General features: G+C 45.5%; 1 protein-coding gene across 4 annotated transcripts in view; it reads left to right on the forward strand.

Annotated features, from left to right (window-relative positions):
• ENPP6 (ectonucleotide pyrophosphatase/phosphodiesterase 6) overlaps nucleotides 1-26,604 on the forward strand; it is a 79,712-nt gene that overhangs the window by 39,772 nt on the left and 13,336 nt on the right. For all 4 annotated transcript variants that reach the window (XM_013975399.2, XM_013975396.2, XM_018042101.1 and 1 more), the window contains exons 3-6: nucleotides 10,879-10,990; nucleotides 15,807-15,948; nucleotides 17,800-17,979; nucleotides 20,808-20,945. In XM_013975399.2, coding sequence (XP_013830853.2) covers nucleotides 10,879-10,990; nucleotides 15,807-15,948; nucleotides 17,800-17,979; nucleotides 20,808-20,945 — 572 coding nt within the window. The remainder of the gene's footprint in view (nucleotides 1-10,878; nucleotides 10,991-15,806; nucleotides 15,949-17,799; nucleotides 17,980-20,807; nucleotides 20,946-26,604) is intronic.

The raw sequence follows: 26,604 nt of genomic DNA on the forward strand, positions 1-26,604 counted from the left end.
TCCTTGGAGGGAGCTGCCAGGAAGGAAGGATTATTCAGGAAAACAGCGGAAAAGTTTCAGAGCCAGGAAGCTGATTAGTAGACGGCAAGGAGACCTTGGGGCAGTCACCTCTTCCACCTGAGGCTGTTGTTTTCTCAGCTATAAAATAAAACGCGTTGATGTGAGGCTGCTGTGAAGGGCTGTTCCTTGCATTCGGATGCCTTGTCCTTGGGGATGTGGCTGACACTGTGTCACCATCGCAGGTTCCCATGTTTATTTTGACAGTATTTTGGTCCATGAGAGGCAAGTGTTGCTAGAATATATTAAAATAATTTTCTAGTGGATGGAAGTTAATGTTTTGAAGAAGAAAGCCATAATTATTTTTTCTTGTTTGCATAAAGGTGCATGGGATTAGTGGTTCTCTTGGGCTGTCTTTTAAGTTCCGTCTAACTCTTTATTTTCAGCTCAGGATATTTTTATTGGGTTGCTGAGGTGGGAAAACAGACTTCTGACAGAGATAAGATGAGGACCTAGACAATGAGCCCTAATTAAGGGCAGTTCCCTTCCAAGTTCCCTGGGAACCACGAGGAAACAAGATGCAGCAAAGCCAAGGCCTGCCCTTGATGGGCTGGTGAAGCCAGATGCTTCCTGCCAAGTTCCCGGCTCGTCTTTGAAAATGCTAGAGCCAGGCCATTGCCCTTGTTTCCCCACAGACTCCTGTGCAGAGATTCAGGAATCCCTGCTTTCCTCAGGCACAGCTAGGGTGACCTGAAGGCCCTCAGTTGACCAGACTCACGCTCCTGGGGAAGCCATGAAAATGTTCTGGAAGTAGCTGCAGGGCGCCCAGGACCACAGACTGAGTCCATGGTGGATCCAGAGAGGGGTCCACAGACTCCTGACCAGAGAAAGAGCTCATGGGATCCATGCAACACAGCCCCTCCGATGCTCTGATTTCCATCAGATAAAGACTAAGGAAAATAAAACCAAGCCCCCACACAAATTCTCCCAGGAATAATGAGCCTTCCCCTCTCTAAAACTACCACTCACTAATTCCATGTTTCATTCCACCGTGGCTGTATTTGCTGGCTGGCTGCTTCCTTTGCCAGTTATTTATTCATTCTGGGTTTTCAATACTAGAGGTCTGGTGATGACTGGTGCTGCCTTTTGAGATTCCACCCGGGAGAGACCGTCCTGGACAGAGTGCACAGAAGGATTGCACTGGCCCCCGTTTCTGTGTACTCAGGGACTGGGCTCTCCCTTCCCGGATCCACATGGAGGTACATAGGTTCTATCCAAATTAACTGTTCCCGCAGGACTTGCATTCAGGGCATCTCTGCTGAGTTGAGACACAATCCTCTCACTCCATCATCTAGCTTTCTGCTTATCTGCAGACAGTGAGCAATAATGCTTGGTTTTCTCTGCAGTGAAGGTTCTCCCTCTCTCTGCTCAGCTGCTAGAGCTTCAGCTGGGGGGACAAGCCTGAGAATAAATGACAGCCACCCTTCACATCTTACCTCCAGCTCCCCATGACACTCTAAACCCTGCTGCTTTCTGAAGCTCCCTTGGAGTAGCAGTACTAATGCCTGTTTTCCTGGTTCAGGGGTCTTCCAACTGTAAGGATTTCCAAGAGCACCATTAAAGGAATCTCTTTGGAGATCATCACCTTTCATATATAGTGCAAAGTCTGTTCTGATTAAAAATGCACCCTTTTCCCACTTTATATAAGAAAGCAGTACCCCTTGTTGATTAAGAACCTTACTAAGGTGCATTGCCCTAGTATTCAAAAGCCTCCAGGGCCAACCAAAGGAACAGTTCAAAATATTGGAGTAGGTGTATAGAGAAGAATGCGTGCAGTGACAAAATAACAAAACCTAAGAAAACCAAGTAATTTCCAAGCTCTCTTTTAAATTATTGAAGAAAAACTTAATTGAATTGTCAGCTGAAGCAGTATTTAAAAATTTATGATGATAGATCACTATGTGAATGTTAGCATTCAAAGAAGCCGTTCAAAGAATTAAATGACAAACTATTTCTATTGCCATCTACTTGTTTATGTAAACTACTTTCTCAGCACTTAGATTTAACAAATCGGAATAGAGTCAGTTCTAAACTTGTCTCATTCTACAGATCCATCGTATTCATCCACGGATATACACACTGATTTTTAAAAGATCCTATTCTTTTCATTACGAGACGTGTTTCCAATAAAATTGTTCACTTTTTATTCTTAAAAATCATTTATTGAAATTTGGGATTCCACTTGGTACAATGACCAACAACTGAAAATGCTGCTGGATTGTGTGTGTTGAGGGGAAGGTAACGCATCAGACACAGACCAAGATCTAGAGAACTGGGTGTATCTGACAATCGGCACCATAGTTCTCCATTCAAACGCTGACCTCAAAAGCAGCCCCTGAGAGTCTAAGACACTAACCTGAGATTTTTTTTTTTTTCAAACCTGAGTTTTAACAGGATCTCAGCATGGGGGAAATGACAAAGATTGGCATTCACAGGTCACCATGGAGAAGAGATATAGAAAACATCCTAGGCTTTCAGTTGTGATAATAACTTCAGGTAAGAATGAACTAGCAGCAGACAGGGGGTGATGACCTCTGGATGACTGAAGCCCTTATAAAGCCCAAGCTGAGCCTCAAGTCATCTTCAGTTCAGTTCAGTCCCTCAGTCTTGTCTGACTCTTTGCAACCCCATGGACTGAAGCATGCCAGGCCTCCCTGTTCATCACCAACTCCCAGTGTTTCCTCAAACTCATGTCCATTGAGTCAGTGATGCCATCCAACCATCTCATCCTCTGTTGTCCCCTTCTCCTCCTGCCTTCAATCTTTCCCAGCATCAGTGTCTTTTCAGATGAGTCAGCTCTTCGCATCAGGTGACCAAAGTATTGGAGTTTCAGCTTCAGCCTCAGTCCTTCCAGTGAACATTCAGGATTGATATCCTTTAAGATGGACTGGTTGGATCACCCTTTGCAGTCCAAGGGACTCTCAAGAGTCTTCTCCAACACCACAGTTCAAAAGCATCAGTTCTTCAGTGCTCAGCTTTCTTTATAGTCCAACTCTCACATCCATACATGACCACTGGAAAATCAAATCATCTTCATCTCTGACTAAATCCACTCTGGGTTGGGACCTCCCCAGTGGCCCTCTAGTATAGACTCAGTGCTCCCAGGGCAGGGGGCCTGGATTCAATCCCTGCTCAGGGAACTACATCCCACATGCCACAAATGAAAGATCCCATGTGCTGCAAGTGAGACCCGGTGCCAGACAAGTAAATAAATAGTTTAAAAGTAAATTCACTCTGGGTTAAGATGGTCTGCCTGCAGCCTACATGCCCATGATAAGCAAAAGCATATGCTTTCCAGAAGAAGTTAATAACATACAGAGAGTCAAATGATAGCTACAATTTTCCATATACAACAGAGAGCATTCAGCTATTAAAAAAAAACCAGAATATGGGGAAACAAGGCCTGACTGAAAACTCAGGGGAAAGAAATAGACCAATCTTGACTGAAAAATCAAGAGAAACACAGTAGACAGTAGACTCAAACCCACTGATCCAGATACCAGAAGACCTAAAGAGAGGCATGATAAGAGGACTAAGTGACAAAACGGAGACTTGTAGTAGTAAACTCAAACCTTTTCTAGAAAGTGAATTCTAGAGCTGGAGACAGTGCTCCAGCTTAAATAGGCAAAAGGATGAAAAAAGGCAGGAAGAAATGTTCAAGACATATGGGACATCGTGAAATGGCCACATGAGGAAGGATTGGAGAGAGAGGATAAGACACAAGTGATATTTGAGAGACGATGTTTGAGAACTTTCCAAAATGGACAAGAAATATCGAGTCACAGACTCAAGAAGTGCTGTGAAACCCGGGAGAGAACACCGTGGCTATGAGGACGGCTGACTGAAAATTGTGCAGAGAGGCAGGGATAGGACTGACAGCCGGCTTTCCAACAGAAACGCTGGAATCCAGAAAGACAATACAGTGATGCTCCCAAAGCGATGGAAGGAAAGCATTTCTCTGTATTCAGTGAAAAATATCCTTCAGAAATGGAGGCAAAAGAATGATTTTTTTCTAGAGACAGAAAACTGAGAGAATTAATTGCCAGCAGGTTTAGAGTAGAGGAAAGGCAAAACTCTTTAGGCAGAAGAAAAATGATCACAAATGGAAGCACAGAGATGGAGGAAGGAATGAAGAGCCACAGAAAGAGTAAGTGTGTAGAAAAAGATAAATTAATAATAATAATATTTCATAATAAATTTTAGATTAAAAATTCACAAGGAATTAAAATACATGACAAGAGAAGCGTAGAAGGTGGGAGAAATGTAAAATTCAGAGTTGAAGTGTTCAGATGTCTTTGCATTGCCTGGAAAGTTTTGGGAGTACAAATTTATATTTCAATAAACCAATATTTCAGTTAAAAAATATCATCTTTAGGGCACTATGCCAGATGGAGGTTAATTAAAATATATAAATACATGGTAATAGAAGAGAGAAAATTGAACAATAATAATCGTACATACATAATCTGAAAGGAAATAAGAAAGGAGACAAAAGCTATCAAATGAATCATGAATTCAAGACATGTATTTGGGTGGCTGATTTAAACACAAAAATTTCCTTAAGTCCATTACATGTAAAAGGTTTTTTTTCCTAATATTTCATTAAATACTCCGATTAATCTGAAAGAGTCTATTTATATAAAGTTCAAAAGCAGGTAAAGCTAATCTACAGTGTTAGAATGGTGTTTACACTTGGAAGGGCAGTGACTAAAAGGGGGCGTGAGAAGGTACTCGTATGTGAAGGTCATGTTCTGTTTCCTGGGCTGGGTGTTGGCTACACAGCTGTATTTACTTTGTCAGAATTTGTTCAACAGTACATTTATCATTTATTCACTTTGTATGTGTTTTTGTTAAGCTTTAATAGAAATTTGCATTAAAAACAACTATTGTCAGGCTGGATTAAAAACAAAAACCAATATATGCTGCTTATAAAAGATGTACATTGGGACTTCCCTGATGGTTCAGCAGTTGAGACTCCAAGCTTCCACTGCAGGGGGCAGAGGTTCCATTCCTGGTCAGGGAACTTAAGATCCCAGATGCTGTGCAGTAGGGCCAAAAATGTGAAACAAAACAACTTACATTAAAATGTAAGTATGCAGAAATGTTTAAAGTGATAGCATTTTTTTAAGACACAGCACACAAGCACTCACCAAAGGAGAGCTGGTGTAGCTATAACATTAGCTAGTGCAGACCCTAAGCTTAGACTATTTTTAAATAAAGAATAACAGTTCACATTGATATAAAATTTCAATCTACCAAGAAGGTGTAATAATTTTAAATTTTAATGCTCCTAATTACACAATCTAAAAATAAATAAAGCAAACATTGATGAAACTAAAAGTAACGAGTAAATTCACAATGATGATAGATTTTTAAGACATCTTTCTCAGTAATAGATAAAAAAATAGAAAATGAAAAGGTTAGAAAGATACAGAAAATTTATGCAACATAATTAAAATATTTACTTAATTAATATTACTAGAACTCTCTATCCAGCTACTGCTAAATACCCATCACTCTCAAGTGTGCATGGAACATTTGTCAAAAATGACCATATGTTAGCCATAGGGCATTTCTCAACAAACTGGAACTACATGAAATTATACAGAATGTGTTCTCTGACTACAGTGCAATTATGGTCGATAATAGAAAAATTTAATCCACATATTTGTAAAATAACCAGAGACTTCTAAATAACTCATAGTTCAAAGAAGTAAGTAGGGAAATTTGGAAAATATCTTAGACAGAGGAATAATGAAAATACTACATATAACACAGTAGAATGCAACTAAAGTCATTCTTAAATGGAAATTAATAGTTACACATCCAAGTGATGACAAGGGTGGAGAAACACAGGCTCATATAGTGCTGGGAGGAGCAAATTAATTTAACAGCTTTGAAAAACTCTTCAGAACTATCTAATAATAAAGGTGAGCAAACACATATCCCAAATTTAGCAAATCTGTTCCTATGCAGATTACGACAGAAATGCATACCTAAGTGCATCCAAGAATGTGTACGAGAATGTTTATATCAGCATTATTCATAATTTTTAAGAAGTGGATATTCATACTAGAACTTTTGTGTCCTAATGGGTCTTTTAGAAGGAAGTTGGAAGTTACAACTAAAAAACATGTCTTTGGTTTCTTATTACAAAAATAAAAGGTATCTATTTTAGGAAAGTTTGTTAAACTCAATAATAATAAGAATTTAAAAGTCAACTATGATCCTTTTGTATCAGTTAGAAACTACTTAGCACAAATTTTAGAAAAGCTAGCCAACAGTGTACAATGGCTAAACACATAGGAATTTCTTTGTATCACATAAGAAGTATGTACTTTATGTGGTTCAGCAGCTGAACATGTCCTTTGAAAAACCTAGGCTCTTTCTATCCTTCTGCTCCATATTGGCATATTAACTTTTTATCTTCATGCTTGTGGACTCATGGTTTTGAAACGGCTGCCACCAGTCCAGAGATCATATCCTTACAACCTGCATTCCTGACTGCCAAAGGGGAAAAGAGATAGCGCTGGCATCTCATGTTTATTTTTCATGTGGAAACAAAGCTTCCCACTCGAAGCATCTCAGCATGTATCAATGCCAGTGGTGGGTCACATGACCATTCCTAGTCATAAGTGAGCCTGGGCGCTTGAGAAATTTTCCTCTTTTTCTAAGGGATGGAAAGGAATTTTGGAATGACTTCAGTTTAGCCAAGAAGAAGCCTACCAAATCAGCCACTGAAATTTTACCCTTTCTTATATTTTGTTACATTCACTTCCATTCTTTCTTAGACATAATCATCTTTTCAATATTTACAAAAATGAGATAATTCCTTTACCAACTATTCACTAGCCTTTTTTCACATAAAATAGTATGCCAGTGAATACAAATGACATAATTTTAATTCTTGTATGGCATTTCATTGTTTGGATGTGCCATAATTTAAACATTCCTCTATTACCAAATGTTTAAATTGCTTCTTAATTTTATATTCTAAATAATATTGTATTAAAGATGCTTGTATATGCAATTTTATTTTCTTAGAATATGTCTTCTGAAGTGGCTTGTAAGGCAAAGCATGTATACAATCAAAAATGGCAAAAGTATTACCTAACATTGCCACTATAGAGGAGCGCGACCTAAAAATTCACTCCTAGGCGTATGCCCTCAAATTGGTGTTTTTCAAACACTGGTCTTGATTCCCAGGGACAGTGATATTAAATATGGATCGCAAACCAGTGTTTTAAAAAACCTACATAAAACAGAACAAGAATATTAGCAGGCATTGCACATAGTTTGGCACAACATCTGTTTCTTCTGTGAGTGTGTGTGTTCTGTGCTGCGTCATGAAGCAAAATGAGTATTTTGCCACGGGTGACAAAAAGTTTTTTTAAAATGTTCCCATAGAGGAATGCTCGTGCGTGCCTCCTGATTCCAGCACTCATTTTTTATTTCTGCTTCTTGTTAACTGTCTTAATAAGAAGTTCTGTAACAGTAACAAATTACAGTGGTGATGGCAATGTTCCTATTCGCTTCTGACCTAAATGAAAATGTGTCCCATGAAGTTTTGAAATGTAGAATTTTCACCATTGTTAGTAACTAGTCTGTCAGTGAAGTTTTCATTTCCTCTTTACATCAAGTTTCATAGAGGTTTTCTTTTTTATTTATAATGAGTTGGATTTATTTTTAGTTAACTGTTATGATTAATTTCTAGCTTTATTACCTGTGGTCAGAGATAATATGCATTGTGCGATAAAGTTTCTACTTTTGGGAAGTTATTGAGATTTTCTCTGTGGATGAGAATATGGTCAGCTTTTCCAACTGTTGTATTTTTATAATAATTCCATTCTTATAAGAATTCTATAATAATAAGATTCAATAATAACATTATATAATAATAAGATAAATTTTCAATGTCTATTGACTACAACTTAGGCTTCCCAGGTGGGTCAGATGGTAAAGAATTCGCCTGCAATGCAGGAGACCCTGGTTTGATCCCTGGGTTGGGAAGATCCCCTGGAGGAGGGCATGGCAACACACTCCAGTTTTCTTGCCTGGAGAATTCCATGGACAGAGGAGCCTGGTGGGCTACAGTCCATAGGGTCGCAAAGAGTTGTACATGACTGAGGTGACTGAGCTCACACACACATTGAATACAACTTATTGATACTAACATTGAAAGCCTCTGTATCTTTATGTAGCTATATCTTATATACTTCTTTTTTCTTTATATCTTGAGCTGTCATTAAAGTCTCCCACCAAGACTGTAATTTTGCACTTTATATTTCCAAGCCGTGTGTTGTGTTGTGTATATTTACGGTACATAAATACTAATTCACATTCTAAATGATTAATGTGGATTTGTAGTTGTTTCAGGCTTATGAGACTATAATCAACTTTAATACTATTGATAGACGTGATTTTTTTGGTTTCCTTTTGGTGGGTTTCTTTGGTCTACTCTTTTATATCTAATATTTCTGTGTCCTTTTACTTAAACTATAAAAAAATAGTTTATAGTTACTTCGTGTTGACACTCTTGCAAGAATAGAGTGTAACCCATTCACATTTGTTTTGAAACAAGTATATTTGATTTTCCCTTTAATTATGCTTTCAGTATTAGTGCTTCTTGGCAATTTCTTTTTTAAAAAAACTTCTCATGTACTTTGATTTTTATGCATCTTTTTTTTCCTTTAGTGACTTAGAAGTTATGCATACAGCTTTTTTCTGTATATTCCAATCATTTAAAATCAGTGTCTAGAATAAAAGCTATATATTATTGATTCCTTCCTGCTAACAAAAATAAAAATGCTTTTCTTTTCATTTTTGTTGAAATAACTTCGAACTTTGGATACAGGTTATTATATTAAACATTTTTAAAATATGCATCTTATTTTTCAAAAAAAATTTTCACATAACTACATTAATACTTATTACTAATACTTAACTGTTTTTTGAGACTTCATCATTTGCTGTTGCTTTATTTTAGAACCCGATCTTATTCATTCTTAGATTCTTTTATTTTGACTTATTTCTCAATAAACTTGTGTAAATCTTAATAGTATTGCAATATCTCTGTCCTTAGTTTCCATAATTTCTGTCCATGCATGTCTGAATTCATCAGGTACTGTTTTAAAAGAATACCTGAAGTTTCAGAGTCAGGTAACCCTAGATTCTAATGCCAGCTCCTCCTCACACTTGCACTGTGGCAGTGGGAAAATCTCGCCACCTTTCTGCCTCAGTTTCTCCTGATAAAATGGAGGCACAATCCAGTATTATATAGGATACATAAGGATTATACCAAGTTTACGTGGGACTCGTTTTCTCTGGGCTACAAGAAAGCTGACCGTCTGGCCTCCAGACCCCTCCTTGCCTGGGAATGTTGCTGTACTTGCTGGTCTCCACACACCTCATTGTTTCTCCCTCTGAAACTCCTGTTTCCACCACTCTCATCACTTGGGGCATCTCTTTCTTTCCACCTCCATCCCCCAACACATCGGCCAGACAGTCTATGAGACTGAGTGAAAATGGGGATTTGAGGAAAGCTTCCAGGAGGAAACAACTTCTGAATTACACGTGCCTGTGTCTGAGTCCCCTTACTACCCAGGAAACAGGCACCTCACTTTAGATTTCGAGTCTGACACTGTTTTCACAAGGTCCTCTCCCACTAGGCTAGATTCTAGAACAAAACCGGATGGAGATGCTATGTCTGAACATAGTGACCTACTTGGTGCCCAAGAAATAGACTCAACTATTTTAAACTGAGGCTGGCTCATTCCTCTCCTGCTCTATTTTCTGACGATAAGGTTTGGTGTCTCTTTCTCAGGGCAACCATTTCAACTTGTTCAGGGCCTGTGATGAAAAAACTGAGGCCACAGCAGCTCCTAACATCTAAATGCCTTTCATTCTTTTACTTCATTTTGGAAGAGGCAAGAGTTTAGCTTAGAATCCTTGCTTGAACTCAGTGATTTTTAGGCATTTCCATCAGTACAGTACTTCTGAGTCTAGTCATTATTATTCCCAGGCTAGTCAGATACTACCTTATACTTGATACTGGGCTCCCCTTGTGGCTCAGCTGGTAAAGAATCTGCCTACAGTGTGGGAGACCTGGGTTCGATCCCTGGGTTGGGAAGATCCCCTGGAGAAGGGAAAGGCTTCCCACTCCAATATTCTGGACTGGAGAATTCCATGGACTGGATAGTCCACAGGGTTGCAAAGAGTCAGACATGACTGAGCGACTTTCGCTTTCACTTTCTCTACTTGATTCTAGAACAGGCAAAGATACACTAGAAGAATTAGTAGTTGTAAACATTCTATAGAAAAAAAGTTTTAATTGAGACATTTTGTGTTCTAGTTAATTTTTGTCATTGTTTCAAACTGAGAAAGATAACCATTAACCAATTTTGCTAGTTCTTGTCAGAAGATACCAGTGTTGTATCGTCATTCATCGTTCAGTCACTCAGTTGTGTTCGACTCTTTGCGATCTCATGGACTGCAGCATGCCAGGCTTCCCTGTCCTTCACTATCTCCCAGACTTTGCTCAAAGTCCATTGACTCAATGTCCATTGAGTCTGTGATGCCATCTGACCATCTCACCCTGTCACCCTCTTCTCCTCCTACCCAAATGTTGTATAGAAATGACATTTAAGACCCACTTAAACAAAATTAGAGCTAAATACACCACCTATCACTAATACATTTTTATTTAATAAAAAGAAACAAAAATTTTTGTTTCGACTAATGTTATTTGCTTCCTAAAATTGTCCTATGACTCTATCTTGATTACTGAAGAAGGTAACCATTTACCATCTTTCTCCTCCTTAGGCTGTGAAGTTGAGATTCTTGGTGTCAGACCTACTTACTGCCTGGAGTATAAATCTGTCCCAACGGATATCAATTTTGTCAACGCAGTCAGCGGCGCTCTTGATGTCTTCAAGTGAGTGTCCCAAATTCTTAGCCATGCCAGTGTTCTTCCTTGTTTCCAGGACCAATAAACAATGCTCAAGTGGATTAGGAACCCTTTGGGAGAGGTGGCACAATGTTTCAGAGAGGTGGTGAGCCTTTCACGTGGTGATTGCTACCTGCTAGCGTGAGAAATTTTAGGTAGGAGCGGTCTTTGGAAACACTGAATTGAGAGCAAGGAACTCTCCGGGTATTTGGGACTTTCTTCTTTATGCTGATGGATAGTAGAGAAGCCATGTGAATGTCAGCGTTTCTCTAATCATGATATAGTGAATGCTTGTCTCTCAGAAAACATTGATAAGTTTTTGGCAAAAAAAAAGGGAGGGGGGAGATCTGTGGTGGAAAATGTTTGGAGAATTGCCTACTCTGCCATCTTCTTGGAAACGTACAAAGCCTATTGGCATATTAGAACATAAAAGCTTTTTTCTTCTTCCCCATGGAACTATCGTCACACCCAGTTTGAAAAACGCAGAAGTCAGTAGAGCTCTCCTGAATAGCAGGTGAGAGTCAGGGAAACTGACTTAACTTCTAAGTCCCGAATTTTTTCATAGTCAACAATTTAAACTATCCCTTTAAACTGCCTCCATTTCTCTCTGCCTAATTCCTTCTTTTCAATCCACTTCAGTAAGGAAAATGGATGTGACATCCTGAACATTTTTGTATTGCAAAGAGATCTGGACAGAATCCTAAGGTGATGGGAGATCTGGGTGTCCCTGAAACCCCAGGGCTGGGGGCCCCACATAGCTTTCAGGTAACTGGGCTCATGGCCACATGTCCTTCTGGCATGGTTCCTGGGCTGGAGGCTATAAAGGGCCAGAAACAGATCTGTAGGCGTTCCCATCCGTCGCTGCTCACCCGGCCCCTCCGTTACAAATGAGCTGACCTGTGATGGAGACCAGACCCATGTGGAAAACAGCTGGCCACCAAGAATTTGTCAGCTAAGCTCCAAACAGGCAAGCACACTCAGCCCTTGAAGACTCCGGTCCCTCATGAATCAACGCGCTCCCACATAGACGTCTTTCACAAAAGGCATGCATATAAATCCCCAAATCGCAAGCATTGCAGCTCCAGTGTTCCTGGCATCTAGGGTTGACAGCTTCCTGACACAAAGCCATCAGGTAAACCTGTGAGACTTACTAGCTTTCTGACCACATGGAGATTTATGAATATGCCAAATAGCCTTAAAGAAGCCAGCCCAGTGGCTGCTGTATTAAGGTGCACTGTCTAAAACGTAGTGACCTGAAAGCATTTCCTTGAACTTCAGGGCAACCAGTCAACCTTGTGAAATTCTCCCCGCGTCCAAGCACCACCCTGGAAGTGTGCACAGTAAACATAGGATGTACTGTGTGGACCCGCACGTCTGGGATGCTCCAGGCTTAAGTACATAAGGCAGCTAAACGCAGAAGCATGTCTGAGGGCATGATTTTGTGGACAGTTCTATTATGCACAGACATGGTGAAGGAAATGCCATCAGCCCATCAGTGTAATGAACATGGGCCTCAAAAAAGTTTAGGGATAGTTATGAACATGCCATTCCCGAGTAAAGAACTTTTTCCCACCGCCTACATTATGGGGACCCTCAGGGACATTTTGTTCTCTGCTGTCTATAAATGCAGGGGGATTTATTATTAGTCATCCACATGTTAGCAAGTATGAATGATGATAATATTATTTGTAAGAAACGACCAAATAATAACTGAATCCAGTCCCTACCATGGAGGATGGACTGATGCTGAAGCTGAAACTCCAATGTTTTGGCCACTTGATGTGAACAGCCAATTCATTGGAAAAGACCCTGATGCTAAAAAAAATTGAGGGCAGGAGAGAAAGGGAGAACAGAGGGTGAGATGGTTGGATGGCATCACCAACTCAATGGACATGAGTTTGAGCAAGCTCTGGGAGACGGTGAAGGACAGGGAAGCCTCGTGTGCTGTTGTCCATGGGGTCACAGAGTCAGACATGACTTAGCAACTGAACAACAACATCATGGAGGAGAGAGGACACAGTATTTGTTAAAGAAGGACCAGTCTGTTTCATTCTAAAAAGAGAAAATCACGCTTGACTGGCAATTTCCCTTACCTTGAAAGCCATGTCTCCTCCAAACCATGAATGAAGTACACCTCGAGATATGAGAACGTCATGGTATCATTAAAGGTTGTGCCCTCTTGATGAGTATGACCGTGGAGAAGGAAGATGCTGGGCTGAACCTGCTCTGGACTCCGTCCCTGTGCAGTGAATGGCATCGGTGTGGACATTCGAAAGCCTGGGCTTGTGGAGCAAAGGGTCCTGACCTTGGATGTAGAAGGTTCACAATTTCCAGTCTTAGCCATGACTCGCCCTGGAGAAGAGATAGGCTACCCTCTTCAGCATTCTTGGGTTTTCCTGGTGGCTCAGACTGTAAAGAATCCATTTGCAATGCTGGAGACCTGGGTTCGATCCCTGGGTTGGGAAGATCCCCTGGAGGAGGGTGTGGCAACCCATTCCAGTATTGTTGCCTGGAGCATCCCAGGGACAGAGGAGCCTGGCGGGCTACAGTCCACGGGGTCACGAAAGATCAGACACGACTGAGAGACTAAGCACACAGCACAGCAGCCGTGACTCGGGTCTGCGAGGCCTTGAGTACCTTCTTGCATCCCTTTTGGCCTATTTCCTCACCTGCAAAATCTGCCAAAGCTTTTCTCTGGGGACGCTCTTCACCACAGACCCACAGCCTGGAGGCCCATACAACAGAGCGCACGCCAGGAAATGAGAGTGACTGCGCCTTCGCCACGCCTTACACTGGCCTTCTTGGGGTAGGCGGGACCCGATAGCCGAATGAGAACCATTTCCACAAGTCAGCTGGGCTAAGCAGAATGTTTTCCCATTGGTGCGGGCTGCTGAGTCCTTTCAGCGTGTTGGGTCAGGATGTCGAGTCAGCCCCACCGGGGTCTCAGTGCTGGCTCTGCTTCTCATGAGCTGAGTGATATGGACAATCATCCTGAACTCTCTGTTTTTGGTATTCGTGCCTGATAGGGTTGCTGTAAGGATGAATTCTGATAATGCATGAAAAGCCCTCAACATAGTGCCTGACCCAGAATAGCTATCATTTATTGAGCACTTGGGGCTTCCCCCCTCTGGCCGCAGCTGTAAAAAGTCCACCTGCACTGCAGGAGATGCAGGTTCAATCCCTGGGTTGGAAAGATCCCCTGGAGGAGGGCATGGCAACTCACTCCAGGATTCTTGCCTGGAGACTTCCATGGGCAGAGGAGCCTGGCGGGCTATAGTCCATAGGGTCACAAAGAATCGGACACAACTGAAGCGATCTAGCATGCACACACACATTCAGCACTTACTATGATTATACCTTCAACCGAGAGTTACAGAGCTCCTACTGTATGCCAGATCCTAGGCTGAGCTGAGATACAACGGGAGTGAATGCACCCCAGGGAGAAAGAATCCCGCAGTTCAGAGGGGAGAAGGATACACAAATGGGCGATTAGAGCACAGTGGGAAGAGTCACAGCCTGGAGATGAACCAGGAATGCTGCAGGAGTGCCCGGAAGGACTACCCAGCTGAGCCTGGGCATCCGGACATGCTCCTGGAGGAGGCAGCATCTCCCTGAGACCTGAAGGACGGGCGGGGGTGTTCGTTCGTGCAACCACGCTCTTGAACTACTCTGGGGTTCTTTTTCCCCTGCGGTAGATCGCAAGGCCCAAGGCACTGCAGGCGTTCAGGACACACATCCTCTCATTCTAAGGGTCAGGGAGACCACACCCAGGAAGACCTTGCCGCCTCCCTTGTGTGTTTAGATAGAGTTTTTCGAGATATGAGGCAGTCTGCCAAGAGTATTTGTTATTAATCTTTACGTAAAGTCCAAGCAAAGGAGTTAGCCTTCATTCCTTTTCCATTGCTTCCTCTTTTGTCAGTTGCTCGTACTGCTACACTCGTCATCACCAGCATCCTTGCCAATGTAGTTCTGCTCCCCTGCTTTGGGAGGGGTTGGGGCAGGGCAGTCACGGTGGGAAGCCCCCCGCTGTGCAGGGCAGGGAGGGCACATGGCCCCGTGTTTTCTCTCCTCCCTGACTCCCTCAGCCTCCTAGTCCAGTTCGTCTCTCTAGTTCCCACTCCGTCTCAGCCCTGCATGGAGGCTTACATAGCTGTGTTTTTACCACCAGTACGTTGGCTCAGAGGGGGCGTTTAGCCAGCACCGAGTCTTCCTGGGAGGCAGGAAGTGTGGTCAGTGCTAGAATTCACTCTGTCCACCCTAGAGCTGAGCCTTCCTGGGTGCCCAGGGAACAAGCGTGCTGGGGGTATCTGCTGATGTCAAGCCTTGAACGCAAACCTGTCTGCCTCGCGCAAGGTGGCCTGGTAAAGCTTGCTCTTATCCTTGCCAGTCAGTTTCACCTACAGCTCAGTGTTTTCTTTAGAGGCTTCCTCGAAGGCCAGCAGTAATGGGACAGCCGTTACTTGAATGATTGCTCCTCTTTTCTCTAATCTTCCGAAGGCACCGGGCAGGGAGGGGGGGCTTTCAGAACCGTCCCCTGCCTGTGGCCACCTCTTCCAACTCCTGGGTCCTGATGAGCTGAGAGGGGAGGCGACGCAGAAGCACATTCTGTGGCTCTCGCCACCAAGGTGCTCAGGACTGGCAGGACTAGACGCACTCTTCCTGTCTCTCCCTCGGAGAACCTGCTTGCTTGTTTTAGGGTGTCAGCTGTGCCCGGCCTACAGGCCTGCCCCTACCGGGGCCGCAGGTCGGGAGGGGAGAAGGCTGGGGGGCTTCTCTCAGCCACACGTCTCTCCTTGCCCCCCAGGAGCGGCCAGGCGGACCTCGCAGCCATCTACTATGAGCGTGTCGATGTGGAAGGCCACCATTACGGGCCCTCGTCAGCACAGAGGAAAGATGCCGTGAAGGCCGTGGACACTGTGATGGCGTACATGACCAAGTGGATCCAGGTGACCGGAAACCCGGCCCACGGACTAACTGCCCTCTGTCCCTCTCCTCTGTCTCCTGGACTGTCCCAGCCCTCGGCATCGCCCTTCTTACTCTGAGAGCTGACTGGGCCAGCTCGAGGGACTGGGGGTGGCGGTGGTGGGGGAGGGTAGGTTCTCTTTTTCTTCATTCAGTGAAAGTCACTCAGTCGTGTCCAGCTCTTTGCAACCCCATGGACTATACCGTCCCTGGAACTCTCCAGGCGAGAATACTGAAGTGGGTAGCCTTTCCCTTCTCCAGGGGATCTTCCCAACCCAGGGATCGAACCCAGGTCTCCCACATTGCAGGCAGATTCTTCACCAGCTGAGCTCCCAGGGAAGCTTTTCTTCATATAGCGTCTCCCAAACACCGCAAGATCCCCTGTGAACAGCCAGGCCAGTGGTGCTGAAGTGACCTGATCTGCATGGCCGCCTGGCTCAGCGGGTGGGATGGGCCGATGCTTTACCCCAGGCCTATCAGTCCGGTCACCAGGTCGCCATGGGCATCGAAACCAGGCCTGGGTTCTCTCCCTGATCCTGCCACACCCTTACTGAATGACTTTAAGCAAAGTATTATTTCTTAATTTTATTTTTTTATGGCAGTATAGTTGGTTTGAAATGTGCTAATTTCAGGTGTACAGCAAAGCGATTCAGTTACACACACACACACACACACACACACACACACACACACACAGTTCTTTTTCATTATAGGCTATTACAACGTATTGAATATAGTCCCTTGTATTTTTACAGTATTCCCAGGTGGCCCAGTGGTAAAGAATACACCTGCCAAACAGGAGCCTCAGGAGACTCAGGTTCGATCCCTGAGTCAGGAAGATCCCCTGGAGGAGGGCATGGCAACCCACTCCAGTATTCTTGCCTGGAGAATCCCATGGCCAGAGGAGCCTGGTGGGCCACAGTCCATGGGTTTGCAAAGAGCTGGACAGGACTTAGTGACTAAACCACCGCCTTATGTTCACTTTATATACAGTAGTGTATATGTTAATCCCAACCTCCTAATTTATCCTTCTCCTTCCACTTTCCCCTTTGGTAGCCATAAGTTTGATTTCTATGCCCATGAGTCTAATTCTGTTTTGTAAATAATTTCATTTGAAACATTTTTTTAAGATTCCACATAAAAATGATATCATATGACATTTGACTTTCTCTGTCTGACTTAAAGTATTAATTTTTAAAATTTTCCTGGGCTTAATTTTTCAAACATGTGTAAAATGGGCAAGTGATAGTCATCATATTTCCCACATGAGTATGTTGCAAGCCCCAAAGAGGATGAAAACCGACTGGCTATCTTAAAAACCTGGAGCCTGTCTGTATCAGGTTCAGCATGGGCTCCCGGGCCTCCCTCCCCAAAGTCCTTCTGCCACGATTTTGAGCCGTGTTGCATTAAGGCAGACAATTAGATGATTAAATTCAGAACTGAGGATGAACTCTTTCTCCTAAAGCCCGTAAGTTAAGTAAGGACTTTGGGAAGGTCAGGTACACACTGCTACATTTAAAGCGGATAACCAACAAAATCCTACTGTATAGCACGGGGAACTCTGCTCAGCGTTATGTGGCAGCCGGGAAGGGAGGGGAGTTTGGGGCTATAGAGTGGATACATGTATATGTACGGCTGAGTCCCTTCACTGTTCACCTGAAACCATCATAACATTGTTAATTGGCTATACCTGAGTACAAAATGAATGTTTTTGGTGTGAAAAAATTAAATTAAAAAGAAAATGAAAACACCTCTTTGCAAGACAGCCAGTGTTGAGACGGCCCTTCTGTGGATGCCGTCCTGACCGCCTCTCCTGCCCCCCACCCGCCCCCAAGGAACGGGAGCTGCAGGACGACCTTAACGTCATCATCTTCTCAGATCACGGGATGACTGACATTTCCTGGATAGACAAAGTGATTGAGCTGGATAACTACATCAGCCTCCGTGACCTGCAGCAGCTGAAGGGGCGAGGGCCCGTGGTGAGCCTGTGGCCGGCCCCCGGGAAGCATTCTGAGGTAAGAAGGGTGGGTGGTGGGCCGAGTCGGAGGGGATGGGGGTGTCTGTGCTGGGTCTTTATCTGTAGTTTCAAGGCAGAAATGCCGGGCAACCCCGGGATGCCAGGACTCTGGAGATAGGTGACCCACGCGGCCCCTCCCTCGCAGGGTGACTTCTGTCCAGCAGTTCATCCTCCCGTGTCTTCTCTTGTCTGAGATGAGCTCGGAAAGTTAGTGGCTCTGAAGCGAGACGAAGGATGCGCAGTGCTCAGCTTGCCAAGGGCTCAGCCCCTCACAGGGCTGCCTTCTTCCTGGGCGACATGCGGCACGTGTCGGGCACAGCTGGGCACAGCGGATGCCCGCACTGTGCACTCTTCTCTGGAAGAGAGCGGCCAGTCTGGTCTGTTCCCATCAGGGCACGGGGAGAAGGTGACCAGTGAACCCGGGCTGAGGCTGCGTGTGCCATAGGTTGGCCAGGGATGGGACTCCAACCCTCAGCAGCTGAGCGGCTCCCTGACCAGCCTTCCCGCTGCATCTCTGTCCCGCCTGGGAGCTGATAGCATCGTCGCCGCCCTCCTGGGTGGCTCTGAAGCACGAGAAGCTTGCTGGGCCCACGGCAGCGACTGCAGACGGTCACCAAGGACAGCGACCACCCCTGGAGAGTGCCATTCCCAAGAGGGTGTGGCAGCCCTTGCCCCCCAGGAACTGGGCACCTGGGATGGCAAGACCCCCACTCACCTGTCCCTCCAAACAATACTTCCATCTGAGTGGCTGGCACACCACACTGAGGAGCTAAAGGAGCAAGTGGCACCTCTGGCTGACTGCTTGGCCCTGTGTGGCCTGGTTGTCTCCCAGGGCAGGCCCTGGGGCTTCCGCCCCTCCTGGAGAGAATTGCTGTCTTCCTCCAGGGGTCCCACCCCACCTGCAGTCAGGGCACCACCCACAGGGAGCCAGGAATGGGCCTGAGCTGGGCCTGGCACCTCCACCCGTCCTCACGGCAGTGGTGTGGTTGGTGTTGATGGTGCGCTGGTGCAGGCTGTTGTGTCTTCCCTTTTGGCCCAGAGAGAGACACCCCTCCCAACCCTGCCTGCTCCCTCCCACCTAAGAGTCTGAGATCTGTCAGTGTGGGGTTGAGGAACACAGTGTCCATAAAGCTGTTCCCCCCAGCCTCATCCCCTCCCCACACAGAAGCCCCGTGGTCAGCAAGTGTAGGCATTCAACATGTGTGCTCAGCATTCCCGTGAACTCCGTAAGTGTGAAACTGGGAAGAATGCTTTCCACACTGGCAGCTCCCACAGTCAATGGCTTCTTGCAAAGAAGTTCTGTTTCGTGGGCACGGAGCACCATCCGTGTCTCCAACTTGGTACCTGGGCCTCAGGATGCCAGATCATCAGCGGCTCGAGCTTCTCACTTCCAGTGTGGTGTGTACGTCAGGCAGGTGCAAGCTGCCTAAAGCGGTTGGTGGATTATTCAGGAGCAGGGGCTGTGTTTTTGGGTGACAGCTCGCCACATGATGGGCACAAGAGTTTGTGAGACCCCCTGCGTGCCATGGGAGTTTCCACTTGACTAAAATCTTTCTGGGGGTGCACCCTCCTTTCCTTAAGAATTACGGGTTTTCTAATATAGGAAATCATAACTCACAGGGCCATTAGAAACTTTCTACCAAGCAGCCTAAAGACTCATTATTTTCCAGAGTTGAGTGGATAAACTCAATTTTCTTTTCAGGTCTACCCAGGAATGAATGCCTGATTTGGCTAAGCACCAAAGAATCAACATCAGCCAGTTGGTTTTAATTTCAGCCATACAGATTTAAGCTGCTGTTAAATACTAAAAATACATATAGGGTTTACATGTTCGTCAGATCAGCAGTGTAATTACTGGCAAACAGTTACTAGTACTTTATTTTGGGGGGGGGGCACATGGCATGTGTGATCCTAGTTCCCCGACCAGGGCTCGAACTCAAGCCCCCCGTACTTTGGAAGCATGGCACCCTAACCACTGGACTGCCAGGGACATCCCTACTAGTTTTTTTAGAATCAGGTGTAAGTAGGACATGCTCCAGGTCTAATCAAAGAATAAATGCACTTCTTTGACCTTGGGGATATTTAATCCCAGGCAGACCAATTTCCCATTCATATTTTAATTTTGCTATAGTATTTTTGACGTCAGTTCAGTTCAGTTCAGTCGCTCAGTTGTGTCCGACTCTTTGTGACTCCATGAATCACAGCACGCCAGGCCTCCCTGACCATCACCATCTCCCAGAGTTCACTCAAACTCATGTCCATCGAGTCAGTGACGCCATCCAGCCATCTCATCCTCTGTTGTCCCCTTTTCCTCCTGCCCCCAATCCCTCCCAGCATCAGAGTCTTTTCCAATGAGTCAACTCTTCACATGAGGTGGCCAAAGTACTGGAGCTTCAACTTTAGCATCATTCCTTCCAAGGAACACCCAGGGCTGATCTCCTTTAGAATGGACTGGTTGGATCTCCTTGCAGTCCAAGGGACTCTCAAGAGTCTTCTCCAACACCACCGTTCAAAAGCATCAATTCTTCAGCGCCCCGCCTTCTTCACAGTCCGACTCTCACATCCATACATGACCACTGGAAAAACCATAGCCTTGACTAGACGGACCTTTGTTGGCAAAGTAATGTCTCTGCTTTTAAATATGCTATCTAGGTTGGTCATAACTTTTCTTCCAAGGAGTAAGCATCTTTTAATTTCATGGCTGCAGTCACCATTTTTGACATAAGTAAGTTTTTACAAGAGGATCCTCTCCACCAGGTCCAATATATGGTCATGCATATGTAAGAAAGAGAATGCAAATCTGGTCCTTCTTGGTTCTCTTTACAGATATATAACAAAGTGAGGCGAGTGGAGCACATGACTGTCTACAAGAAGGAAGACATTCCGAGCAGGTTCTATTACAAGAAAGGGAAGTTTGTCTCCCCTCTGACCCTAGAGGCCGATGAAGGATGGTTCATAACTGAGGTAAACATAAAACACACGACAAGACATCCATGATACAAATTCTATCAAACAGCCAAAGGTAAATAATTACTCAACTTTTCCACTTGAAAATATTCATTTTTTTACCCAACTCTCTCATCGGCTACGTTTATTTCCTTCTTGAGAGAATTGAAAGGCTTGGTCAGATGACTGCAGATGCAAACGGGAGGCTCCAACCCAGAGCCAAGGTTTAGACTTTGTGGCTCCAGACTTGTTGTATTTTAACAAACGGGCCTTAACTCAGTTACCCAGGCTTACAATGTAACCTATTCAGTTGAAAGTGGAACAATTACTGCGAACCAAAGCAATTGCTTTAGGGCAGTGAAGAGCCAGGAGAGGCTCCGCTTTGCTTTCACCTTAAAGAGCAGTGACTGGCAAACAAAAGTCCGCAGGCAGGTCCAGGTCTCGGGTTTGCCAGCTTGATTTTACAGAGCTTCTCTTGCCTTCTGAGTCCAAACCCTAATTGCCTGATGCCCTAAAGACCTCAGCAGCCTTCTCCTTGTCTGCCCGGCCCCCATGCTCATTAGTCTCTTGCATCAGCTTTGATACCTGGCCAGATGGGAAAGCCCACCCCCCACCCTCTTCCAGGGGAATCTGCGGTCCCATGTACACTTGGTTCCCAGACAGGGCCTGAGTTCTTGTCGGTATGAATTTGAAGCTGGGCTGCAAACTGATCAGACTAGAGGGTAAAAGGGAGTGGCAGATGTTGGCACACGAGGGTCGTTGTACAGTTGAATTTGAGGTTACGCATCTGTAGATTCAAACAACTGCAAATCAGAAATACTCCGGGGGAAAAAGATTCCCGAAAGTTCCAAACAGCAAAGCTTGAATTTGCTGAGTGTTGGTAACTATTTACATCACGTTTCCATTATATTTATAGCTATTTATATCACATTGCATTGCCTGCGGTATCATAAGTAATCCAGAGGTGATTTGAGATACCCAGGAGAAAGTGTGTCCTTATCTGCAAATGCTGTGCCGTTTTGTACAAGAGACTTGAGTGTCCATGGAGTTTGGTACCCAAGGGGCTCATGGAAACAGTTCCCTGTGGACACTAAGGGACGATCATATCAGACCTAAGACTGGGGTTTAATCTGCCAGTGAGGGCAGGTGGCCATCAGCAGAAATACTGATCAGGCAAATGAATGGACATCTAGGGACTCAGGTATGGAAAACGGGGATTCCCTGATGTAAACTGCAGTTCACAAAGCTGGTTCTGAGCTTCCTAGAAGCCAACTCAAAGAGTAAAGTGCAATGACTATACAGTATATATTACTGCAACTCAAGGTGTATATAACATAAAAACATAAATGGTTCCTTAGAAAATCACGGCGGTCCCCAGTCCCCTTAAGAGAAATTTAGATATCTTTCAGCCAGTTTTTTGTGGTACCTTAGTCTCCTAGACTGAATATCTTATTACTATCTTCGAATTTACAGATTTTTTATTTTCAAGATTCACATATGAAAATAATAATCTGATTCTTAGATTTAATAATCTAAGGATTTTAATTCCTAGTTAAAATTTATAATTTTCTAATTCATAAATTATAATTTTAAAAGTTACAATTCTAATTTTAATTTATAATTTCTGATACTTAGATTTAATATTGGGGTTTTACTCTATCTTCTGAAAAATCCTAAAAGGGAGCACTCATTCTTTCCCTGCTGAGATTTTTTTTTTTCTTTTACGTCTCCCTGCTGTTTACTAAATTTACTTGACTACAGAGAATCGAAAACGTCGCTCTATGCCCCTGTTGCTGCTCTGTGCCAGGACTATTAATCTACCCCCATTCTTATTTGCAAAGTCTCTCCCCATGTGGTGACAGAACGCTGTGTTTGCTCTGTAACCTCCGTACCAGTGCCCAGCGAGGGATCTTGGGTTGCATCTGCAGCGGGACAGTTTCTCAGCTTTAAAAGCAGCTGCTCTGAGTCTGGGTTTGGCTATCAGAGAAGCTTTTTTTTTTTTTCCTTTCTGGCTTGAATATGAAAACAGCTGAGTCAGGACAAATTGCTGCTGGTTGGGGCCAATAAAACAGAATCCCATCTTTCCTTCCTTTTCCCCTACAACCGCCATCCTATAAACATGCAAGATTTGGTTTCCTTGGCAAAAATGCCCTTCCCATATAAACACCAACTTTTGGCACCAACTTAAGTTCGGCAGGCTCTTAGGCAGCTGCTCTGACAGGAAGATACCACTGAGTTCTTTCTGTTTTTTATTTTTTTTTTTAATGGTTGCTCGGAGAGCTGTCACTGACAAAGATAAAGGCAGGGAAACAGATTGACTTTGTCACCTGGAATGGCACCATTACCCTGACATTATAAAAGCAAGGCCCCCTGCCCAGTGGCTCCCACGGTTTGTTTTTCATTGTGAGAGTTAATATACAGACTGGATTTCCAACTAGTGCCAGTACCTTCTCTGGCCTCCTCTCCTACAGGGGCAGGAAGCTGAATGTGTTCATTTTCCCAGAAGACTAACCATGAAGTAGCAGAAAAGAAAAAAAAAAAAAAAACCCAGGCCACCTGCCTAGGTTAAGCCCTAGCCAGTCACACCTGCCAAGCTCCTTTCTTCAAGCATGGAAACAGGGCTTCCTAAATGGTGCCTCCACCCCTCTGTCTCTCTAAGACCTGGTCACCATCCTCTGTAAACCCTCTGTTTGCATGTCCTTGTCAGGGGACAATGGTCACACTGTCACTGGAGCTTTTGAGCCACGCACGTGGCCGCACTCACCGAGCCCCAGCCCATGGGGTTTCCCCACAGATCTTTTCACCCACCCAGGCTCTGCATCCATCCCTCCACCAGGGGGCACTTAGTAAGGGGCTGGGCAGGCTGTGCGCAGGTCGCTCCGTCGCATCCGACTCTTTTTGACCCTTTGGACTGTAGCCCACCAGGTTCCTCTGTCTATGGGGTTCTCCAGGCAAGAATACCGGAGTGAGTTGCCAGTTCCCTCCTCCAGGGGATCTTCCCGACCCTGGGATTGAACCCACGTCTCCTGCGTCTCCTGCATTGCAGGCAGATTCTTCACCCACTGAGCCACTGGAGTTGTCACAATGTCTAGGGTGATCCAAAGACACTCAGGAGGCAGGCCCAGATGCTTCCCAGGGTGGAAGCTCCTTGAGGGCAGGTCTGTAGCATCTTAGCCTGGGTTTTCCTCTGTGGAACCTGGTACATGGCAGAGGCTCAGTACCTGTTTGTGGAATACGAAATTAAGAAATGAATTCATAAATAGGGACAGTTGGTTCTGATTACTTGTTGTTATTGTTCAGTTGCTCAGTCCTGTCCGACTGTTTGCAACCCCATGGACTGCAGCACGCTGGGCTTCCCTGTCCTTCATTACCTCCCAGAGTTTGCTCAAACTCACGTCCGTTGAGTCAATGATGCCATCCAACCATCTCATCCTCTGTCATCCCCTTATCCTCCTGCCCTCAATCTTTCCCAGCATCAAGGTCTTTTTGACAAATTGTTTACTTTATAGACTAATAAATGAGTGACTAAGTACCCAGAGAGGAAAGCTAAGTCAGGCCTTTCACCTGAACTAATTGTTAGTGGCCCTAGAAGAGATTTCAACAGAGAAAAGGTGTTGAAACCACCAGTGGCCATTGTCCTGGCCCAGTTAGCCCCCAGCTGGAGTCCAGGGGTGGACAGGCACCTCAGCTGTCCCCGGTCCCGCTCAGCTTCAGGGGCTGATTCCCATGGCCTCTCCTGGACAGTGTCCCCCTCCTGACACCACGCTCAGAAAGGCGGCCAGACGCGGCCAGAAGCTGGTGAAAGATCGTGAGATGTGGAGCTTCATTGTGGATCCTCTGGCCTCTTATCTGTGTGGAGAGAAATGCAGCAAATGCAGGCTTCAGCTTCCAAAAAAAGGCCCATATTGGTCTCCCGAGGAAAGATTTATTTCAAAAACCGGCAAAGGATATGAAATGCCAGGCTCAATTCTCAGGCCTGGGATTGAGCGGCAGTTAGGCCCCGGGCCCAAAATACTTGGGGAAATCAAGACAAGCTGGAGAGCGTGGCTCCTGAGTTTTAGCAGCAGCCGGAGTGGTTTCCCACGGGCCTGAGATGCCTGAGGTCCAGGGTGCCTGCGTCGGGGGCTGGAAGCCGCTTGCCTTCTGGCGGCGACCAAGGTCATTGCCATAAGCCGCTGGAGGGCACGCGATGCCCTCCTCACCCTCGGCGGGCTTCAGCAAGCACGATCTTGGGGGAAAGAAGTAGAAGGAAGCTCACCCGCTGGGCGCCCTGCTCCAGCTCTTCTCTCTTCTCTGAGGAATTCTGCTGCCTCTGGGCCCTGCTGCTCCTGCTGTTCGGCATTTCCCAATTTCCAGAACGAGGCTGTGCGTGGCAGTGGGCCTGCCAGGGTGAGACCAGGGCCTGGGGCCTAAGACATTAAATTCTGCTTTAGAAAGAGGCGGCCTTCTAAGATGGAGAGACGGTTGGGGGGACTTGTTTTCTCAGCAGGGTAGCAAACACACATCTGAGGGTCTGTGACTACCGCTCCCAAGGGCTCTGAGGAGTCACCCCAAAGGAAGCCTCTCGAGAGGAGGGTTTAGAACAGTGATGCCACAAAGCCCGAGACATGGCACTCTGTCACCGAGCTCGACCTTAACCCTGGCAGCAAAACCCCGGAGCCAGCCAAACCGTGCTCCCTTCCACAAGAGTCCCGACTGAGGCCTCTCCCGAGACATCATCGGGTGCCTTTTCCAGCCTGAGATGCTGTGAGCTTATTGCACTGTGGAGGGCAGGGGAAGCTCCTGTTACAACCCTGTCCTAGGGGAATAGGGTCGATTTCATTTGTATTAGGCCCGTTACACACCTTGGACAGGGGTTCACATGTTACTTACTGATTTTAATTGGACCTGATTTCACCTTTGTTCCCCAGCACCCTAGACACGGGGTGAGAGGCCTCATCCAGAGAGAAGGAGGGGACACTCGGGTCCCTGACCCCACTTCTCAGCAGGAATTACACTTTCAGGGGCTGACACGAGGGATGGCGGTCAAGCTGTATAACCATCAGTGAACCTGGCGCTGGCCAAGGATACTGGAAAAGCCAGTCGGCCGCCATGATTCCTCTTTGGAAAGCACCCCAAGTGAGCGACTCTGAGACTGACTCTGCACCCACGGCGGCTGAAACACAGACTCAGCGTGGCAACCAGCATAAGACGAAGCATTCTCAGGAAAGGATAGATAATCGTTGAACACAGCCCAGGACAAATGCCAGGTGAAAGACTCCCAGCGGTTTCCAGGCCCGACGATGCATCCCAGCCACCCAGGGGATGACTATTAAATAGACAGGGTCGCCGCCTTACCCACCTGTGAACCCAAACACCCAAAGTGAGACTCGGGATAAATTCAGGGTGCTGTGTGCACAGCCAGGCTTGGGATCCAGCGGTGTAGACAGCGTGTTTCCAGGGAGAGATGGGAGAGGAGGTCACCCAGGCAGAGCAGGGCTACGCAGACAAGGCCCCCACCAGCGCCTGTGGTCAGGGGACGGAACCCACGGAGGATGGATTTCTACCTCCTGGGCCATCAGGGGAGAAGTCACTTTGGGGTGTGAGGCGAGAGCTGGCGTCCAGATGTTTTCAGACCTGGTGACTCTCCTGCCTTCTCAGGAATCATTTTCTCTGTGGCTTAGCTACTGTTTTCTGA

The sequence above is a fragment of the Capra hircus genome, chromosome 27 (assembly GCF_001704415.2).
Source record: "Capra hircus breed San Clemente chromosome 27, ASM170441v1, whole genome shotgun sequence".
Lineage (NCBI taxonomy): Eukaryota > Metazoa > Chordata > Mammalia > Artiodactyla > Bovidae > Capra > Capra hircus.